The sequence below is a fragment of the Hylobates moloch genome, unplaced genomic scaffold (assembly GCF_009828535.3).
Source record: "Hylobates moloch isolate HMO894 unplaced genomic scaffold, HMol_V3 SCAFFOLD_7, whole genome shotgun sequence".
Lineage (NCBI taxonomy): Eukaryota > Metazoa > Chordata > Mammalia > Primates > Hylobatidae > Hylobates > Hylobates moloch.
In genome coordinates, this window is record NW_026652282.1 from 100,861,161 (window position 1) to 100,876,797 (window position 15,637).

Consider the following 15,637-nt stretch of genomic DNA (forward strand, 5'->3'; position numbering starts at 1 on the left):
GGTGGCGGGTGCCTGTAGTCCCAGCTACTCGGAGAGGCTGAGGCAGGAGAATGGCGTGAACCTGGGAGGCGGAGCTTGCAGTGAGCCAAGATTGCGCCACTGCACTCCAGCCTGGGCGACAGAGCGAGACTCCGTCTCAAAAAAAAAAAAAAAGAGCTCAGGTTTTAGCATCAGATTTTTGGCTTTATTGCTTACTGGCTAGAGAAACTTAAAACTCTCTGAGCCTCGGAGTACTCATTTCTAAAACAAGGATGGTAACAGTTAATCCTGTCCCGTAGGATGTCGTGTTGTTTAGATTAAGATAATACCTGTAAAGTGCTTTCCATGGCATCCAACACATAGTTAAGTGCTCAATAAAAGGTAGCTGGTATTATTGTTGCTATTCTTACTACTATTTTTTCATTATTACTGTTAATAAAATAATCACCCTTCAAATCTAAAAACAAAATAAAACAGGTTTAGAGGAAGTGAGCACCTGAGAGTAGCAAGGATAGGTTGTGGTCAGAGAGCAGAGTACTGGATTTCAGAGGCGGAGTGGATGACATCCAGGCTGTGGTATGGGAGTTTGTGGCTAAAGTGCAGGAAAGGTAAAGGTCACTCTCTGGAGTTGAGGTTAAGGAACTGTAAGGAGGTTATGGTTTGTCATCCACATGATGGTTAATTATCTCTCAGAATGTGGATGGGAAACAAGGTGGAGAGGAAGAATTGGTTGCAAAGACTTCATTGGATACAGGAAAATAACCGGGAAGATGGTAACATAGCCCCATCCTGGGCCTTCCTGGGACCCCCACCCCTCTTTTCCCCAGTTCTTGCTAGCTCACATCTAACCTACTTTGCCTTGCAAATAAGGAGATCAGAAAAAAAGCAAAACAAACAAACAAAAAAAAACCTGCCCTACTATCCTACTATCATCTCCCGGTAGCACCTCATGAACCTTCCTTGGGCACCTACTAAGTGCAACTTTTTGTAGATAATACAAGAAGGTTAACACAACTCCTGTCCCAACACCTTTTAATACAGCTGAATGGATAAAAACATGGATACAAACACATGGATATAGGTATCACTGAAGCAGTGTGACATAAAATAACATCTATATATACAACACTCCTCTGCAAATAGCAAATGTAAAGTAAAAGATATCCAACAGATCATTTTGTTTGTCTTGCTATTATTTCTTAATCTATAACGTCTCCCTCCCATGTATCCATGCAAGGAAGCAGTATTAGCTGCCCGACTAGAGGGTAGCTCTCTCCCTTGGGCTTTTTTTTTTTTTTTTGTAGAGACAGAGTCTCACTCTGTCGCCCAGGCTGGAGTGCTGGAGTACAGTGGTGCAATCTCAGCTCACTGCAACCTCTACTTCCCGAGTTCAAGCAATTCTCCTGCCTCAGCCTCCCAAGTAGCCGTGACTACAGGCGCACGCTGCCACACCTGGCTAATTTCTTTAGTATTTTAGTAGAGACAGGGTTTCACCATGTTGCCCTGGCTGGTCTTGAACTCCTGAGCTCAGGCAATCTGCCTGCCTCGGCCTCCCAAAGTGCTAGGATTGCAGGCGTGAGCCACCGCACCTGGCCACCCTTCGGTTACTTGAGACCCTACTTTCATTTGGATCTGAGCTGTCCTACCCGCTCACTGCAATCTGGCTTTTCCTTCTTTGAGTATAAAGTCGATACGGGATGGCTCGCCTACAGCTTCAGTGTTTGAAGTAAAGAAAGCTTTATGCAGATTCTGGCTTTTAATGGGTCTCCTCTGACAGTAGAAAGATTCAAACCACAGCCAATTCCAAGAATCCTTCTAAGAACAGAGACAGAGTCACTTCAAAGGATCTGACTTGCTATACCTAAATATAATTCATGGTGCTTTTTCTATGACACACCATAATATTTTGTCCAAAAATCTTGAAACATGTTATTAACTTTGAAGAAAGAGTAAAAGCAGCCACTTTAGAGACTGGAGACACTCAAGCACTGATTTATTCATAAAGTTTCTACACAGCTGAAGAAGTTTGCATCAAGTGGACAAAAAATAGTACAGAAAACCTAAATACAGAAAAATTCAAAAAACTCCATCTCCTAGAAAGCAGGGCAAGGCTGGGCATGGTGGCTCACTCCTGTAATCCCAACACTTTGGGAGGCCAAGGTGGGTGGATCATTTGAGGTCAGGAGTTTGAGACCAGCCTGGCCAACATGGTGAAACCCGTCTCTACTAAAAATACAAAAATTAGCCAGGCATGGTGGCACACGCCTGTAATCCCAGCTACTCAGGAGGCTGAGGCAGGAGAACTGCTTGAACCTGGGAGGCGGAGGTTGCAGTGAGCCGAGATCACGCCACCGCACTCCATCCTGGGCAAAAGAGCAAGACTCAGTCTCGAAGAAAAAAAAAAGAAAACAAGTTAAATGGACTCAGTTAAAGACCTCACTGAATGTAGGAGAATCAATGGGAAACAACGTAAAGCCTTCTGCTAAGACATAAATAGGAGTCCATCTATGTAATCAAGAAATTACTTTGCCTCCTGATCTAAATGCTTGCCTCTAGTCTAGGGCTCAGAAAAAGGCCTGGTTATTTGAACTGGTTGTCAATCAAGGTCCCCTTCATTTTTGCTTTCTTGGCTTCCAATTCAGCCTAGAAAGAAAAAAAAAGCATATGTCTTGATACATGACACGAAATTATTTTCCTTCCTTATTCTAACCAACCCAAACACTCTCCCTTAATGTTCATTTAGTGTACAAACTAGAATCATGGTTCCCAAATCATTATAAACCTCTAACATCTACTTTCCAACCTTTCCGATGTTATAGCACATACACGAAAAATGCTATTTGTAGGCAAAATGGTCAAAAAGACAAGGCTGTGGCCATAGGAAATCAGCACAGGGATCCCAGCAGCCCCAGTGCCCCCCACGGGCTGAGGGAACCAATACTGTGGCATACCAGTATGCTATTCTGGGCAGAACAGGAAGAACATCACCCTAGAACAGTGCTACTTAAAAGTTATATGGTCTATGAACTATTTGTTATTGGTCCACACAAAATAGGTACAAAAACTGATAGTAAGCATTTAGAAGCTTTTATAGCAATTTGACACAATAATAATTTTTAAAATCCGATAAAAATTGAGACAATTCATTTTTATTGTATTTTATAAATTACAAACCTGTTCATGACAAATTGGAAATTTGAAAAAAGTAAAGCACTGGTCTTTCTACCTTTGAAAGGTTGAGAAGCACTGTTCTAAACGACTATGGCAAGGTAAAACAGCTCCCAGGACCCACCACTTCTGTCACCAAAAACTCACTACAGACACGATGAGACACCAACGTAGTCATATCTGATTTTGATGAAATATTTTAAGTAATTGTCAAAAAAATATATATATAGGCACCATCATACACAGATCCATATGCTCTAAGATGAGCCCATGAATAGTGCAGAAAACCACCAGTGCTTTAAGAAGCAATGACCAGCCCCAACCCCGGTACTACCAAGGTAGCCCTATCATGTGCCATTACATCCTGGGACAACGTCCAGAAACCCTGACCTTTAACTCCTGACCTTAGACCACAAGAAGCAGATTAAAAAATCCTGGCCTGGCGTGGTGGCTCACGCCTGAAATCCCAGCACTTTGGGAGCCCGAGGCGGGTGGATCACCTGAGGTCAGGAGTTCGAGACCAGCCTGGCCAACATGGTGAAACCCCATCTCTACTAAAAATACAAAAATTAGCCAGGCGTAGTGGCACGTGCCTGTAGTCTCCGCTACTTGGGACCTGAGGCAGGAGAATCCCTTGAACCCGGGAGGCGGAGGTTGCAGTGAGCTGAGACCACGCCACAGCACTCCAGCCTGGGCGACAAAGTGAGATTCCAGCTCCAAAATAAATAAATAAATAAAATAAAAATAAAATACAGAAAATAACATATCATCCTAGTTAGGGCTATAACAAGTATCATGATTTAGGGCCTAGATCCTGGGGTCACTACTACAGAGTAGGGTATACTGACAGTCACAGACCAGGGTTATAAAACTGGCAGCCAACCACTCTAAAAACTCCCAACAGATTTCCTAAAAGATTTCCCTGCCTGCTGGAAGGTCTTTCACACCAAATGATAGGGCCCCAGCACCTTGCTACCCTACCCCTTGCTACTCACCAGCTCTTGCAGTCGCCTCTTGCTCATGCCTTTGCGCTCCAGCTGTTTTTCAATCACTTTGGCATTCTGTGCATATGAGTCAGCAACTTCCCTCTGAAGGAAAAAAGGAGCATCCTTAAACCAGAGGTCTCACCAAGGAATAACAATAAAGACGTTAAGTCCTAATGTATACTACTAAAATCATGAAATCATGACTAAAATGGCAGGACTCTGTTCCTTTTCCACTCTCCATCTTTTCAGTAATCCAGGAGCATTTAGGGTATTTTTTTTTTTGAGACAGAGACTGACTCTGTTGCCCAGGCTGGAGTGCAGTGGCGCAATCTCAGCTCACTGAAGCCTCCACCTCCCTGGTTCAAGCGATTCTCATGCCTCAGCCTCCCAAGTAGCTGGGATTACAGGCGCACACCAACACGCTCGGCTAATTTTTTGTATTTTTAGTAGAAACGGGGTTTCACCACGTTGGCCAGGCTGGTCTTGATCTCCTGACCTTATGATCTGCCCATCTTAGTCTCCCAAACTGCTGGGATTACAGGCGTGAGCCACCACGCCCGGCCCATAGTTTCTTATCAGCAGAGCAGGGTCTAAAAGTGAAGTCTCTAATATTTCCACTACTCCAAGGCTCCCGCTCTAGAGTCCCCTTTCCTCGTACCCTTCTCCCCAAATTCCAGTTTCCTTAAGACCAGAGACACTTACAGCCTCAATCTCCTCTTCCTCTTCATCAATGGTAGACACAGTGACAGAACTGAACTTGCCCATGTCTTTGGTCCGTTTGGTCATCATCACCTGGAGTGGCAGGCATGAAGAAGTCAGTCCGGTTCACCAAAACAGGATCCATGAGCCGTGAGTGTGTGCGCACACGCCTGTGTGAGGGGCTGTGGGTATTGGGGGAAACACTACCTCTTTGGGACAGGCTGACCTATTTAAAAGTGCCAATGTTTTTATTTACATATTTTTCTAACATTTGCCATCGAAGGCTCTTATTTTTTTTTTATTTATTTTTTTGAAATAGGTTCTCACTCTGTTGCCCGGGCTGGAATACAGTGGCACAATCATAGCTCACTGCAACCTCAAACTCCTGGGCTCAAGTGATCTTCCTGCCTCAACCTCCCACGTAGCTAGGATTACAGGCATATGCCACCACGCCTGGCTAATTTTACATTTTTTGTAGAGACTGGGTCTCACAAAAAAACAAACAAACAAACAAAAAAACAGAAGGACGGAAGGTATAAAAAAGCATCCTTAACGCTTAATGTCTCAGGCTTGTATCCAACTACTGGCCTCAGGCAATCCTCCTGCCTCGGCCTCCCCAAAGTGCTAGGATTACAGGCGAGAGACACTATGCATGGTCCATCATGGGTTCTTAAAATTTATTTTTAATTACTTTTTTTTTTTGAGATGGAGTCTCACTCTTGTTGCCCAGCCTGAAGTGCAATGGTGCGATCTCGGCTCCGTAACCTCTGTTTCCTGGGTTCAAGCGATTCTCCTGCCTCAGCCTCCTGAGTAGCTGGGATTACAGGCCATGCACCACCACGCCCAGCTAATTTTGTATTTTTAGTAGAGACGGGGTTTCTCCATGTTGGTCAGGCCGGTCTCAAACTCCTGACCTCAGGTGATCCGCCCACCTCGGCCTCCCAGAGTGCTGAGATTACAGGCGTGAGCCACTGCACCCGGCCAATTAATTTTTTTTAAGAGACAGGGTCTTACTGTCACCCAGGCCGGAGTGCAGTGGCACAATCACAGCTGACTGTAACCTCAAACTCCTGGGCTAAAGTGATCCTCCCGCCTCAGTCTCCTGAGTAGCTAGAACTATAGGTGAATACCATCACACCCAGCCAATTTACTTTTTTTTTTTTTTTTTTTGAGACGGAGTCTTGCTCTGTCGCCCAGGCTGGAGTGCAGTGGCGCAATCTCGGCTCACTGCAAGCTCCACCTCCCGGGTTCACGCCATTCTCCTGCCTCAGCCTCTCCGAGTAGCTGGGACTACAGGCGCCCGCCACCACGCCCGGCTAATTTTTTGTATTTTTAGTAGAGACGGGGTTTCACCGTGGTCTCGATCTCTTGACCTCATGATCCACCCGCCTCGGCCTCCCAAAGTGCTGGGATTACAAGCGTGAGCCACCGTGCCCGGCCGCCCCAATTTACTTTTTATTTTTTGTAGAGATAGGGTCTTGCCATGCTGCCCAGGCTGGTCTCAAACTCCTGGTCTCAAGTGATCCTCCCACTTCTGCCTCCCAAAGTGCTCGGATTACAGGCATGAGCCACCATGCCCAGCTTGGAATATATTTTTTAATTAGCCTAATTAGTTGTTTTTAATTGTTCAAAAAAACCATTTGTAAAATAACACATGACATCTCTCCATAAAAAGAGGAAAATTTGAAGGAAATTAATGTGAGTAAAAACCATACAATTTCTAACCTTACTCATGAGGCAACTGTAGGAAAGAGAAAACACATAACAGGTGTTACAATTATGTAGCATCTGTTTATACACAAAAATGGCACCCGATTAATAAACAATACATCCATATACAAGCTCGAGGGGATGAATACCCCATTTTCCATAATGTGATTACACACTGCATACTTGTATAAAAATATCTCATGTACCCCATAAATATGCGCATCTATATGCCCCCCAAATTGTTTTTAACTTTTAAAAAATAAAAATAAAATATAAGATATATCCATAAAGAAAAAAGAAAAAGAAATAAAAATAAGAAAAAGACAAAAAGGAAAAAGAAATAAAAAGAATACATCCATAAAGAGCAGTTTCTCATCACTATAATCTTATTTCAAAACATGAGCTAAATCTAGAGCTATATTAAGCAGTCTCTCCTTCAGTGGTAATTACCTTCTTAGGAGGCTCTTGTTTCTGAGTATATATGTTCGTTTTCCCAAACCCCTGGCCAAACTTGACTACTGCTCCATCCACAATGAAGGTAACAGGAGCATTCTTCGGCTGGGATTGGTAGAAGAGCGGCAGTCCACACCTGCAATGACACAGTGAATTTCTGTGAGGTCTCATAATCCAAATTCCCAAAACAGCAATTTGCAAAGTGTGCTTGGACTCTGGGAATATTTCTGTTTGTGGCATAAACTAATGACTGGCTCTTCTCAGTGTTTCCCAAAACTACCTCTACCTGATAAGAATCACGTAGGCCGGGCATGGTGGCTCACGCCTGTAATCTCAGCACTTTGGGAGGCCGAGGTAGGTGGATCACCTGAGATCAGGAGTTCGAGACCAGCCTGGCCAACACGGCAAAACCCCATCTCTACTCAAAATACAAAAATTAGCCAGGCATGGTGGCAGGTGCCTGTAATCCCAGCTACTCGGGAGGCTGACACAGGAGAATTGCTTGAACCCGGGAGGTGGAGGTTGCAGTGAGTGGAGATCACACCACTGCACTCCAGCCTGGGCAACAAGAGCAAGACTCTGTCTCAAAAAAAAAAATTCATTTTTCTGGCCAGCTGGTCAAAGATACAACTTTGACTAGCCTCTTTGGGGAACATATTGGTATTTGTGCATAGTTGAAGTCTGAAGGCAGTTGAGATTATAAGGATAAAGACATAATGGGGGTCGGACGAGGTGGCTCAGGCCTGTAATCCCAGAAGTTTTGGAGGCTGAGGTGGACAGATGAACTCAGGTCAGGAGTTCGAGACCAGCCTGACCAACATGTTGAAACCCTGTCTCTACTAAAAATACAAAAATTAGCCAGGCATGGTGGCATGTGCCTATAATCTCAGCTACTAGAGAGGCTGAAGCAGGAGAATCGCTTAAACCCAGGAGGCAGAGGTTACGGTGACCTGAGATCGCACCACTGCACTCCAGTCTGGGCGACAGAGCAAGACTCTGTCTCAAAAAAAAAAAAAAAAAAAGACATAATGGAGAGTTGTATCCAAATAATTATTTTCCTAACACATTATGCCTCTACTTGCCTATGCTTAGAGAAACCCACATTGTTAATACTTACTTTGCACATTTCTTCCTGTACTGTCGTTCAATGCCTTCAGGTCTGCACAGAAAATGGAAGTTAAAAAATAAAAAGATATGAACAAATCTCATTATGTATCAACCTTACTATCCCATTTCTTCAAACGCTAAGAGGGCCTTTCAAAAGTTTTCGTTTGGGGGCCAGGTGCGGTGGTTCATGCCTGTAATCCCAGCACTTTGGGAGGCTGAGGCGGGCGGATCACCTGAGGTCAGGAGTTTGAGACCAACCTCAACATGGGGAAACCCCGTCTCTACTAAAAATACAAAATTAGCCGGGCGTAGTAGTGCATGCCTGTAATCTCAGCTACTCGGGAGGCTGAGGCAGGAGAATTGCTTGAACCTGAGAGGTGGAGGTTGCAGTGAGCCAAGATCGAGCCATTGCACTCCAGCCTGGGCAACAAGAGCGAAACTCCGTCTCAAAAAAAAAAAAAAAAAAGTTTTCATTTCATAGGTCAACTCATTGGTTCAACATTCCTCCCTTCCTGCAACAAACATTTATGGAGCTCCTGATACAGGTCAGGTATCTCCCTGACAAAGGAAGAGGAAGAGGAGGAGCAGTGTAGTCATAATCACAGGTAGCAATAGTAGTTGTAGTAATAACAACAACAATAATAGCGGCAACCACTTATAAACCCTTTACTATGTGCCAAGAGCTATTCTAAAGTATACTTGTATTAACTCGGCTGGGCACGGTGGCTCACTCCTGCAATCCTAGCACTTTGGGAGACCCAGGTGGGTGGATCATTTGAGGTAAGGAGTTCGAGACTATCCTGGCCAACATGGGGAAACCCTATCTCTACTAAAAATACAAAAATTAGTCGGGCGTGGTGGCGGGTGCCTGTAATCCCAGCTACTCAGGAGGCTGAGGCAGGACAATCACCTGAACCTGGAAGGCAGAGGCTGTAGTGAGCCGAGTTCACGCCACTGCACTCCAGCCTAGGTGATGGAACGAGACTCCATCTAAAAAAAAAAAAAAAAAAAGTATACCTGTATTAACTCATTTAATCCTTACAACAACTCTGTGAGGTATGTCATATTATTATTCCCACTTTACAAATGAGGAACCTAGGCCCACAGAGTATTACATGGCTTGCCCAAAGTCACGGAGCTAGGAAGCAGAGGTTGAATTTAAGCCTAGGCAGTCAAGCTCAAGAGCCCACACAATACCACCTTAGACAACAAGTCATATACACAAGGACTCAATTCCACCCACACGGCTGTTTAACAGAAACCTGGGACGCATCCTTGATTCTTCTCTTCCCCTCACCTCCCATACCTACTTCATCAGCAAATTCTATGGATTTTTATCTCCAAGAAAAGACCTTGAATCTGTCTGCTTGTCTCCACGTTCCTGCCACTATCTTAGCCTACACCACCATTATCAACTCCCTGGACAACTGTAACAGCTGGTCCTGACTGGTCTCCTCACTTCCCCTCCCCTTGTTTCAACTTTGTAATAGGCAATATATGCATATGGTATACATAAGAGTATAAAACAAAAAATATCTTCCCCACTCATCCTCCACCCACCCAGTTCCCTTCCCCAGAGGCAAATACTGTTTCTGGTTTCTTCTGTTCATCCTAGAGATAGCTGATGCATATATAAGCAAAGAATTCTGACTGGTACATAAAGAAAATATTTTTTTCCTTTTTTAGACAAATGTACGCTGTTCTCTACTTTTGTTCACTTAAAAATATAACTTGGTTAAATATATATATATATATTCCATATCAATAGATAAAGAGTTACTTCATTCTTTACAAGGACCGCATTGTATTCCTTTGTATAGATGAACCAAAATGTCTTTTACGTGTTGGACAAATTCCTAGAAGTGTGTACATTTTAAATTCTGGTAGATGCTGCCAAATTTCTCTCTATAGAAGTTGAACCAATTTAGACTCACACTACCAATATACTGAGAGTTCCTGTTTCCCTACAGTCTCACCAACACTGGATGCCATTAAATTGCATCACTGCCATTCTCACATGTGAAAAATGGAATCTTTTAATTTGTATTTCTTTTTTTAGGAGTAAAGTTACACATCTTTTCATATATTTAATAGTCATTTGCATTTTCTTTGTTTTGAACTGTTAGTTCATGTCCTTTGTTTATTCAGTTACCTTTTAATTTTATATTAAGGAAACTTGCAATAATTAAGGGGCCTTGTTTATTCTCTAGTTTGTCATTTGTCTTTGACTTTTTCCACCATGTGGAAATTTTAGGTTTTTCTGTGGTCAAACCAATCTTCTTTTCTCACATAATAATTCATACAATTCAATAGCAAATAAATAAATAACCTGATTTTTTAAATGGGCAATGGACCTGAACAGACATTTCTCCAAGACATACAAATGGCCAACAGGTATATGAAAAGACTAATCATCAGGGAAATGCAAATCAATACCATAATGAGGGCCAGACGTGGTGGCTCACACCTCTAATGCCAGCACTTTGGGAGGCCGAGGCGGGCAGATCACTTGAGGCCAGGAGTTCAAGACCAGCCTGGCCAACATGGTAAAACCCCATCTCTACTAAAAATACAAAAATTAGCTGGGTGTTGTGGCACACGCCTGTAATCCCAGCTACTCGAGAGGCTGACACAGGAGAATCGCTTGAACTTGGGAGGCAGAGGTTGCAGTGAGCCAAGATTGCGTCACTGCACTCCAGCCTGGGCAACAGAGCGAGACCGTGTCTCAAACAAACAAACAAAAAAACCATAATGAGATATCCTCTCATTCTAGTTAGAATGGCTATTATCAAAAAGACAAGGCTGGGTGCAGTGGCTCACGCCTGTAATCCCAGCACTGTGGGAGGCCGAGGCAGGTGGATCACAAGTTCAGGAGATCAAGACCATCCTGGCCAACATGGTGAAACCCCGTCTCTACTAAGATACAAAAAATTAGCCAGGCATGGTGGCATGCACCTGTAGTCCCAGCTACTAGGGAGGATGAGGCAGGGGAATCACTTGAACCCCGGAGGTGGAGGTTGCAGTGAGCCGAGATTGCACCACTGCACTCCAGCCTGGTGACAGAGTCAGACTCTGTCTCAAAAAAAAAAGACAAAAATTAAGTGTTAGGCAGGATGGAGAAAAGAGAACCCTTACACACTGCTAGTGAAAATGTAAATTAGTACAGCCATTATGGAACACAGTATGGGAGATTCCTCAGAAAATTATAGAACTACCCTATGATCCAGCAATCCCACTTCTTGGTATATATCCAAAGGAAATAAGTTCAGTATCTCAAAGAGATACGTGCACTCTCATGCTCATTGCAGCATTATTCACAACAGCCAAGATACGGAAGCAACCTAAATGTCTATCAATGGCTAAATAGATAAAGAAAAGGTGGCACGCATGCACACATGCACACACAACAGAACATTATTCAGCCTTACGAAAAGAAGGAAATCCTGCCATTTGTGATAATATGGATGGACTTGGAGGACATTATGCTAAGTGAAATAAGCCAAATATAGAAAGACAAATACTGCATGATCTCACTTGTTTGTGGAATCCAAAATAGTCAAACTCATAGAAGCAGAGAGTAGAATGGTGATTGCCAGGGGCTGAAGGTGGAGGAAATGGAAGGTTGTTGTCCAATGGGTATAAAGTTTCTGTTACGCAAGATGAGTAAGTTTTGGAGATCTAATGTACAGCATCATAACTATAGTTAACAATATTGTATTGTACATTCTAAATTTTTTAAGTATTCTCGCTACCTACACACACAAAGAAAATGGTAACTGTGAGGTGATAGATACATTAATGAGCTTAATTGTGGTGATCATTTCACAGTGTATATGTATATCAAAATATCAAGCTGTATCCCTTAAACTACACAATTTTTGTCAATTATACCACAATAAAGCTAAAAAAATTAACACATCATATTGATAGAATGACAGAGAAAAACATAATCATTTCAATAGACACATAGAAAAAGCACTTGACAAAATTCAAAACCCCTTCAATATACTAAGAATAGAAGGGAACTTCCTCTACCTAATAAAGGGCATCTCTGAAAAACCCCCATCTGTTTACCCACGTCTTAGTGCATTTTCTGTTGCTGTAACATAATACCACAGACTGGATAATTTATAAATAAAAGAGATTGATTTCTCACAGTTCTGAAAGCTGGGAAGCATAAGAGCATGGCTCCGGCATTGGGCAAGGGCCTTCGTGCTGCATCATAACATGGCAGAAGGGCAAGTAAGTATGAGAAAGCTCGGTTTTAAAACAAAGCCGCTCCTGCAATAACAGACCTACTCACATGACAGCAGCGTTAATCCATGCATAAGAGCAGAGCCTCATTAATCCATTCATAGGGCAGACAGATTAAGTTTCCAACACATGAACTTTTGGGGAACACATTCGAATCACAGCACCACATAAACTAACATCATACTTAATGGTGAAAGACTGAAAGCTTTCCCCCTAAAACCAGGAACAAGATAAAGATGCCACTGTCACTACTTCTATTCAACACCTAGAATAAATTTAACAAAAGAAGTGCAAGAAATGTACACTGAAAACTAAAAAGTATTACCAAAAGAAATTAAAGACCTAAATAAATGTAAACACATTTTGATGTTCACAGATTGGAAGACTTAATATTGTTAAGGTGGCAATACTCCTCGAATGAATTTCCAGATTCAACACAATCCCTTTCAAAATTCCAGCTAGCTTTTTCACAGAAATTTAAGCTGATCCTAAAATTAATATGCAATTGGAAGAAATCCAGTACAGCCAAAGCAATCTTGAAAAAAACAAGAACAAAGTTGGAGAACTCACACTTCCCAATTTCAAAATTGACTAAAAAGCTACAGTAATAAAGACAGGGTGGTACTGGCATAAGGACAGACATACGGGTCAATGGAATAGAACTGAGAGTCTAAAATAAACCCATACATATATGGTTAACTGATTTTCAACAAGGGTACCAAGACCATTAAGAGGGAAAAACCCAGTCTTTTTAACAAAAGGTCCTGTGAAAACTAGATAGCCACATGCAAAAGGATGAATTTAGCCCCCTACCTCATGCTATATAAAAAAATTAACTCAAAATGAATGAAAGATCTAAATGTAAGAAGTAAAATTATAAAACTCCTGGAAGAAAACATAGCTGCAAATCTTCATATGCTTGGATTAGGCAAACATTTCTTCTTTTATTTTTGAAACAGATTCGGGCTGTGTCACCCAGTCTGGAGTACAGTGGCACGATCTTGGCTGGCTCACTACAACCTCCATCTACTGGGTTCAAGCGATTCTCTCCTGCCTCAGCCCCGAGCAGCTGAGACTACAGGTGTGCACCACTACATATGGTTAATTTTTGTATTTTTAGTAGACATGGGGTTTCACCATGTTGGCCAGGCTAGTTTCAAACTTCTGGCCTCAAATGATTCACCCACCTCGGCCTCCCAAAGTGCTGGGATTACAAGCATGAGCCACCACGCCTGGCCACTTCTAGATATGACGCCTAAAGCACAAGCAATGGAAGAAAAAAATCAGATAAATGGGATGATAAAAATTTAAAACTTGTGTGCTTCAAAGAATATCATCAAAAAAGTGAGAAAACAATTCACAGGGTGAAAGAAAATATTTGCAAATCATATATATGATAAGGGACTAGTATGCATAATATAGAATTCTTACAACTCAACAACAGAAAGACAAATACACCAATTTAAAAATGGGGGCCAGGTGCAGCGGCTCACACCTGTAATCCCAGCACTTTGGGAGGCCAAGGCGGGTGGATCACCTGAGGTCAGGGGCTCAAGACCAGCCTGACCAACATGGTAAAACCCCATCTCTACTAAATACAAAAAATTAGCCGGGCATGGTGGTACGTGCCTGTAATCCCAGCTACTTGGGAGGCTGAGGCAGGAGAATCGCTTGAACCCGGGAGGCAGAGATTGCAGTGAGCCAAGATTGCAACGCTGCATTCCAGCCTGGGCAACAAGAGCAAAACTCCGTCTCAAAAAAAAAAAAAAAAAAAAAAGAATTTCTACTTCCTCTGTTTCCCCTGTCCTTCCTAAGGTTCCCCTCCAACTTGACTGGCCAGGGCAGAGATGAGGGAGGAACAAGGAAGCGGGCAGGCAGGCAGTACAACTGAGGCAGATGGTCTATTGGTGAATGCCAGCTGTTTGGGAAAAACTCTGTCAACCTGGGTTTTTCCTCTGATCACACCACAACAACAACCCTCAACACAGAAGAAGACTCCCACAACCAAATGTGTGTGGGGTTTTCCCCACACTCCAATAAATGGATGCCAGCTAGGTGTCCTCCAATTCAGTTCTGACACTGTCTACTCGGACACAGTGTCAGATACCACAGGTTGAGGGCTTGGTCCCCAAGACCGGCCACCAACAAGATACCAGTCGCAAGTCCAGGCTTCCAAAACTTTTTTTTTTTTTTTAAGACTGAGTCTCGCTCTGTGACCCAGGTTGGAGTGCAGTGGCACATCTCGGCTCATTGCAACCTCTGCCTCCCAGATTGAAGCAATTCTCCTGCCTCAGCCTCCTGAGTAGCTGGGACTACAGGTGAGTGCCACCACGCCCAGCTAATTTTTTATATTTTTAGTAGAGATGGGGTTTCACCGTGTTAGGATGGTCTTGATCTCCAGACCTCATGATCCACTTGCCTCAGGCTCCCAAAGTGCTGGGATTACAGGCATAAGCCACCGCACCCGGCCACCTGGCTAATTTTTGTAAGTTTTTTGTAGAGACAGGGTTTCGCCATGTTGGTCAGGCTGGTCTCGAACCCCTGACCTGAAATGATCTGCCCGCTTCGGCCTCCCAAATTGCTAGGATTACAGGCGTGAGCCGCCATGCCTAGCCAGGCCTCCAGAACTTCCAACCAACTAGCTTCAAGCTGGGGTTCCCACGACCCCCTCTTTGGGTTCGATTAATTTGCTAGTGCAGTTCACAGAACTCAGGGAAATAGTTAATGTTTACCAGTTAACTACAGAGGATATCACAAAGGATACAGAGAAGAGATGCACAGGGTGAAGTAAGGGGCAAGGGGCATGGAGCTTCCATGCCCTCCCTGGGCACGCCACCCTTCAGAAACCTCCACATATTCAGCCATCCAGAAGCTTCCCAAACCCTGTCCTCCTGGGTTTTTATGGAAGCTTTGTTACAGAGGCATGATTGACAACCATGTAGAAATGTGATTGGACAAAAAGCACGTGATCTAAACCCAGCAAGGCCTGTCTGTTCAGACTTTTCTTGGCCTCTGTGCAGCATTCCTTTCTCTAGGGTGGAGGTGTCCAATCTTTTGCACAATCTTGCAAACATACTAAAACCACTGAATCATACACTTTAAAATGGTGACTTTTATGGTATGTAGATTATAACTCAATTTAAAAGAAACTAAATCTCGGCTGGGTATGGTGGCTCATGCCTGTAATCCCAGCACTTTGGGAGGCTGAGGTGGGCAGATCACCTGAGGTCAGGAGTTCAAGACCAGCCTGGCCAACATGGTGAAACCCTGTCTCTACAAAA

At 43.3% G+C, this 15,637-nt stretch overlaps 1 protein-coding gene across 3 annotated transcripts in view; it reads right to left on the reverse strand.

The window, feature by feature from the left end:
- STEEP1 (STING1 ER exit protein 1) overlaps positions 1–15,637 on the reverse strand; it is a 56,445-nt gene that overhangs the window by 25,346 nt on the left and 15,462 nt on the right. Inside the window, exons 3-7 of one of the 3 annotated variants that reach the window (XR_004370562.2) lie at positions 8,113–8,154; positions 6,993–7,131; positions 4,836–4,925; positions 4,143–4,235; positions 2,505–2,622 (exon numbers count right to left, since the gene is read on the reverse strand). Coding sequence is in view for 2 of the 3 variants with exons in the window: in XM_032757529.2 (XP_032613420.1) it covers positions 2,560–2,622; positions 4,143–4,235; positions 4,836–4,925; positions 6,993–7,131; positions 8,113–8,154 (427 nt within the window). In the remaining variant the exon portion in view is untranslated. Of the gene's footprint in view, positions 1–273; positions 2,623–4,142; positions 4,236–4,835; positions 4,926–6,992; positions 7,132–8,112; positions 8,155–15,637 lie in introns of those variants that run through there. The other 2 variants (XM_032757529.2, XM_058441748.1) reach the window with 2 other exon arrangements.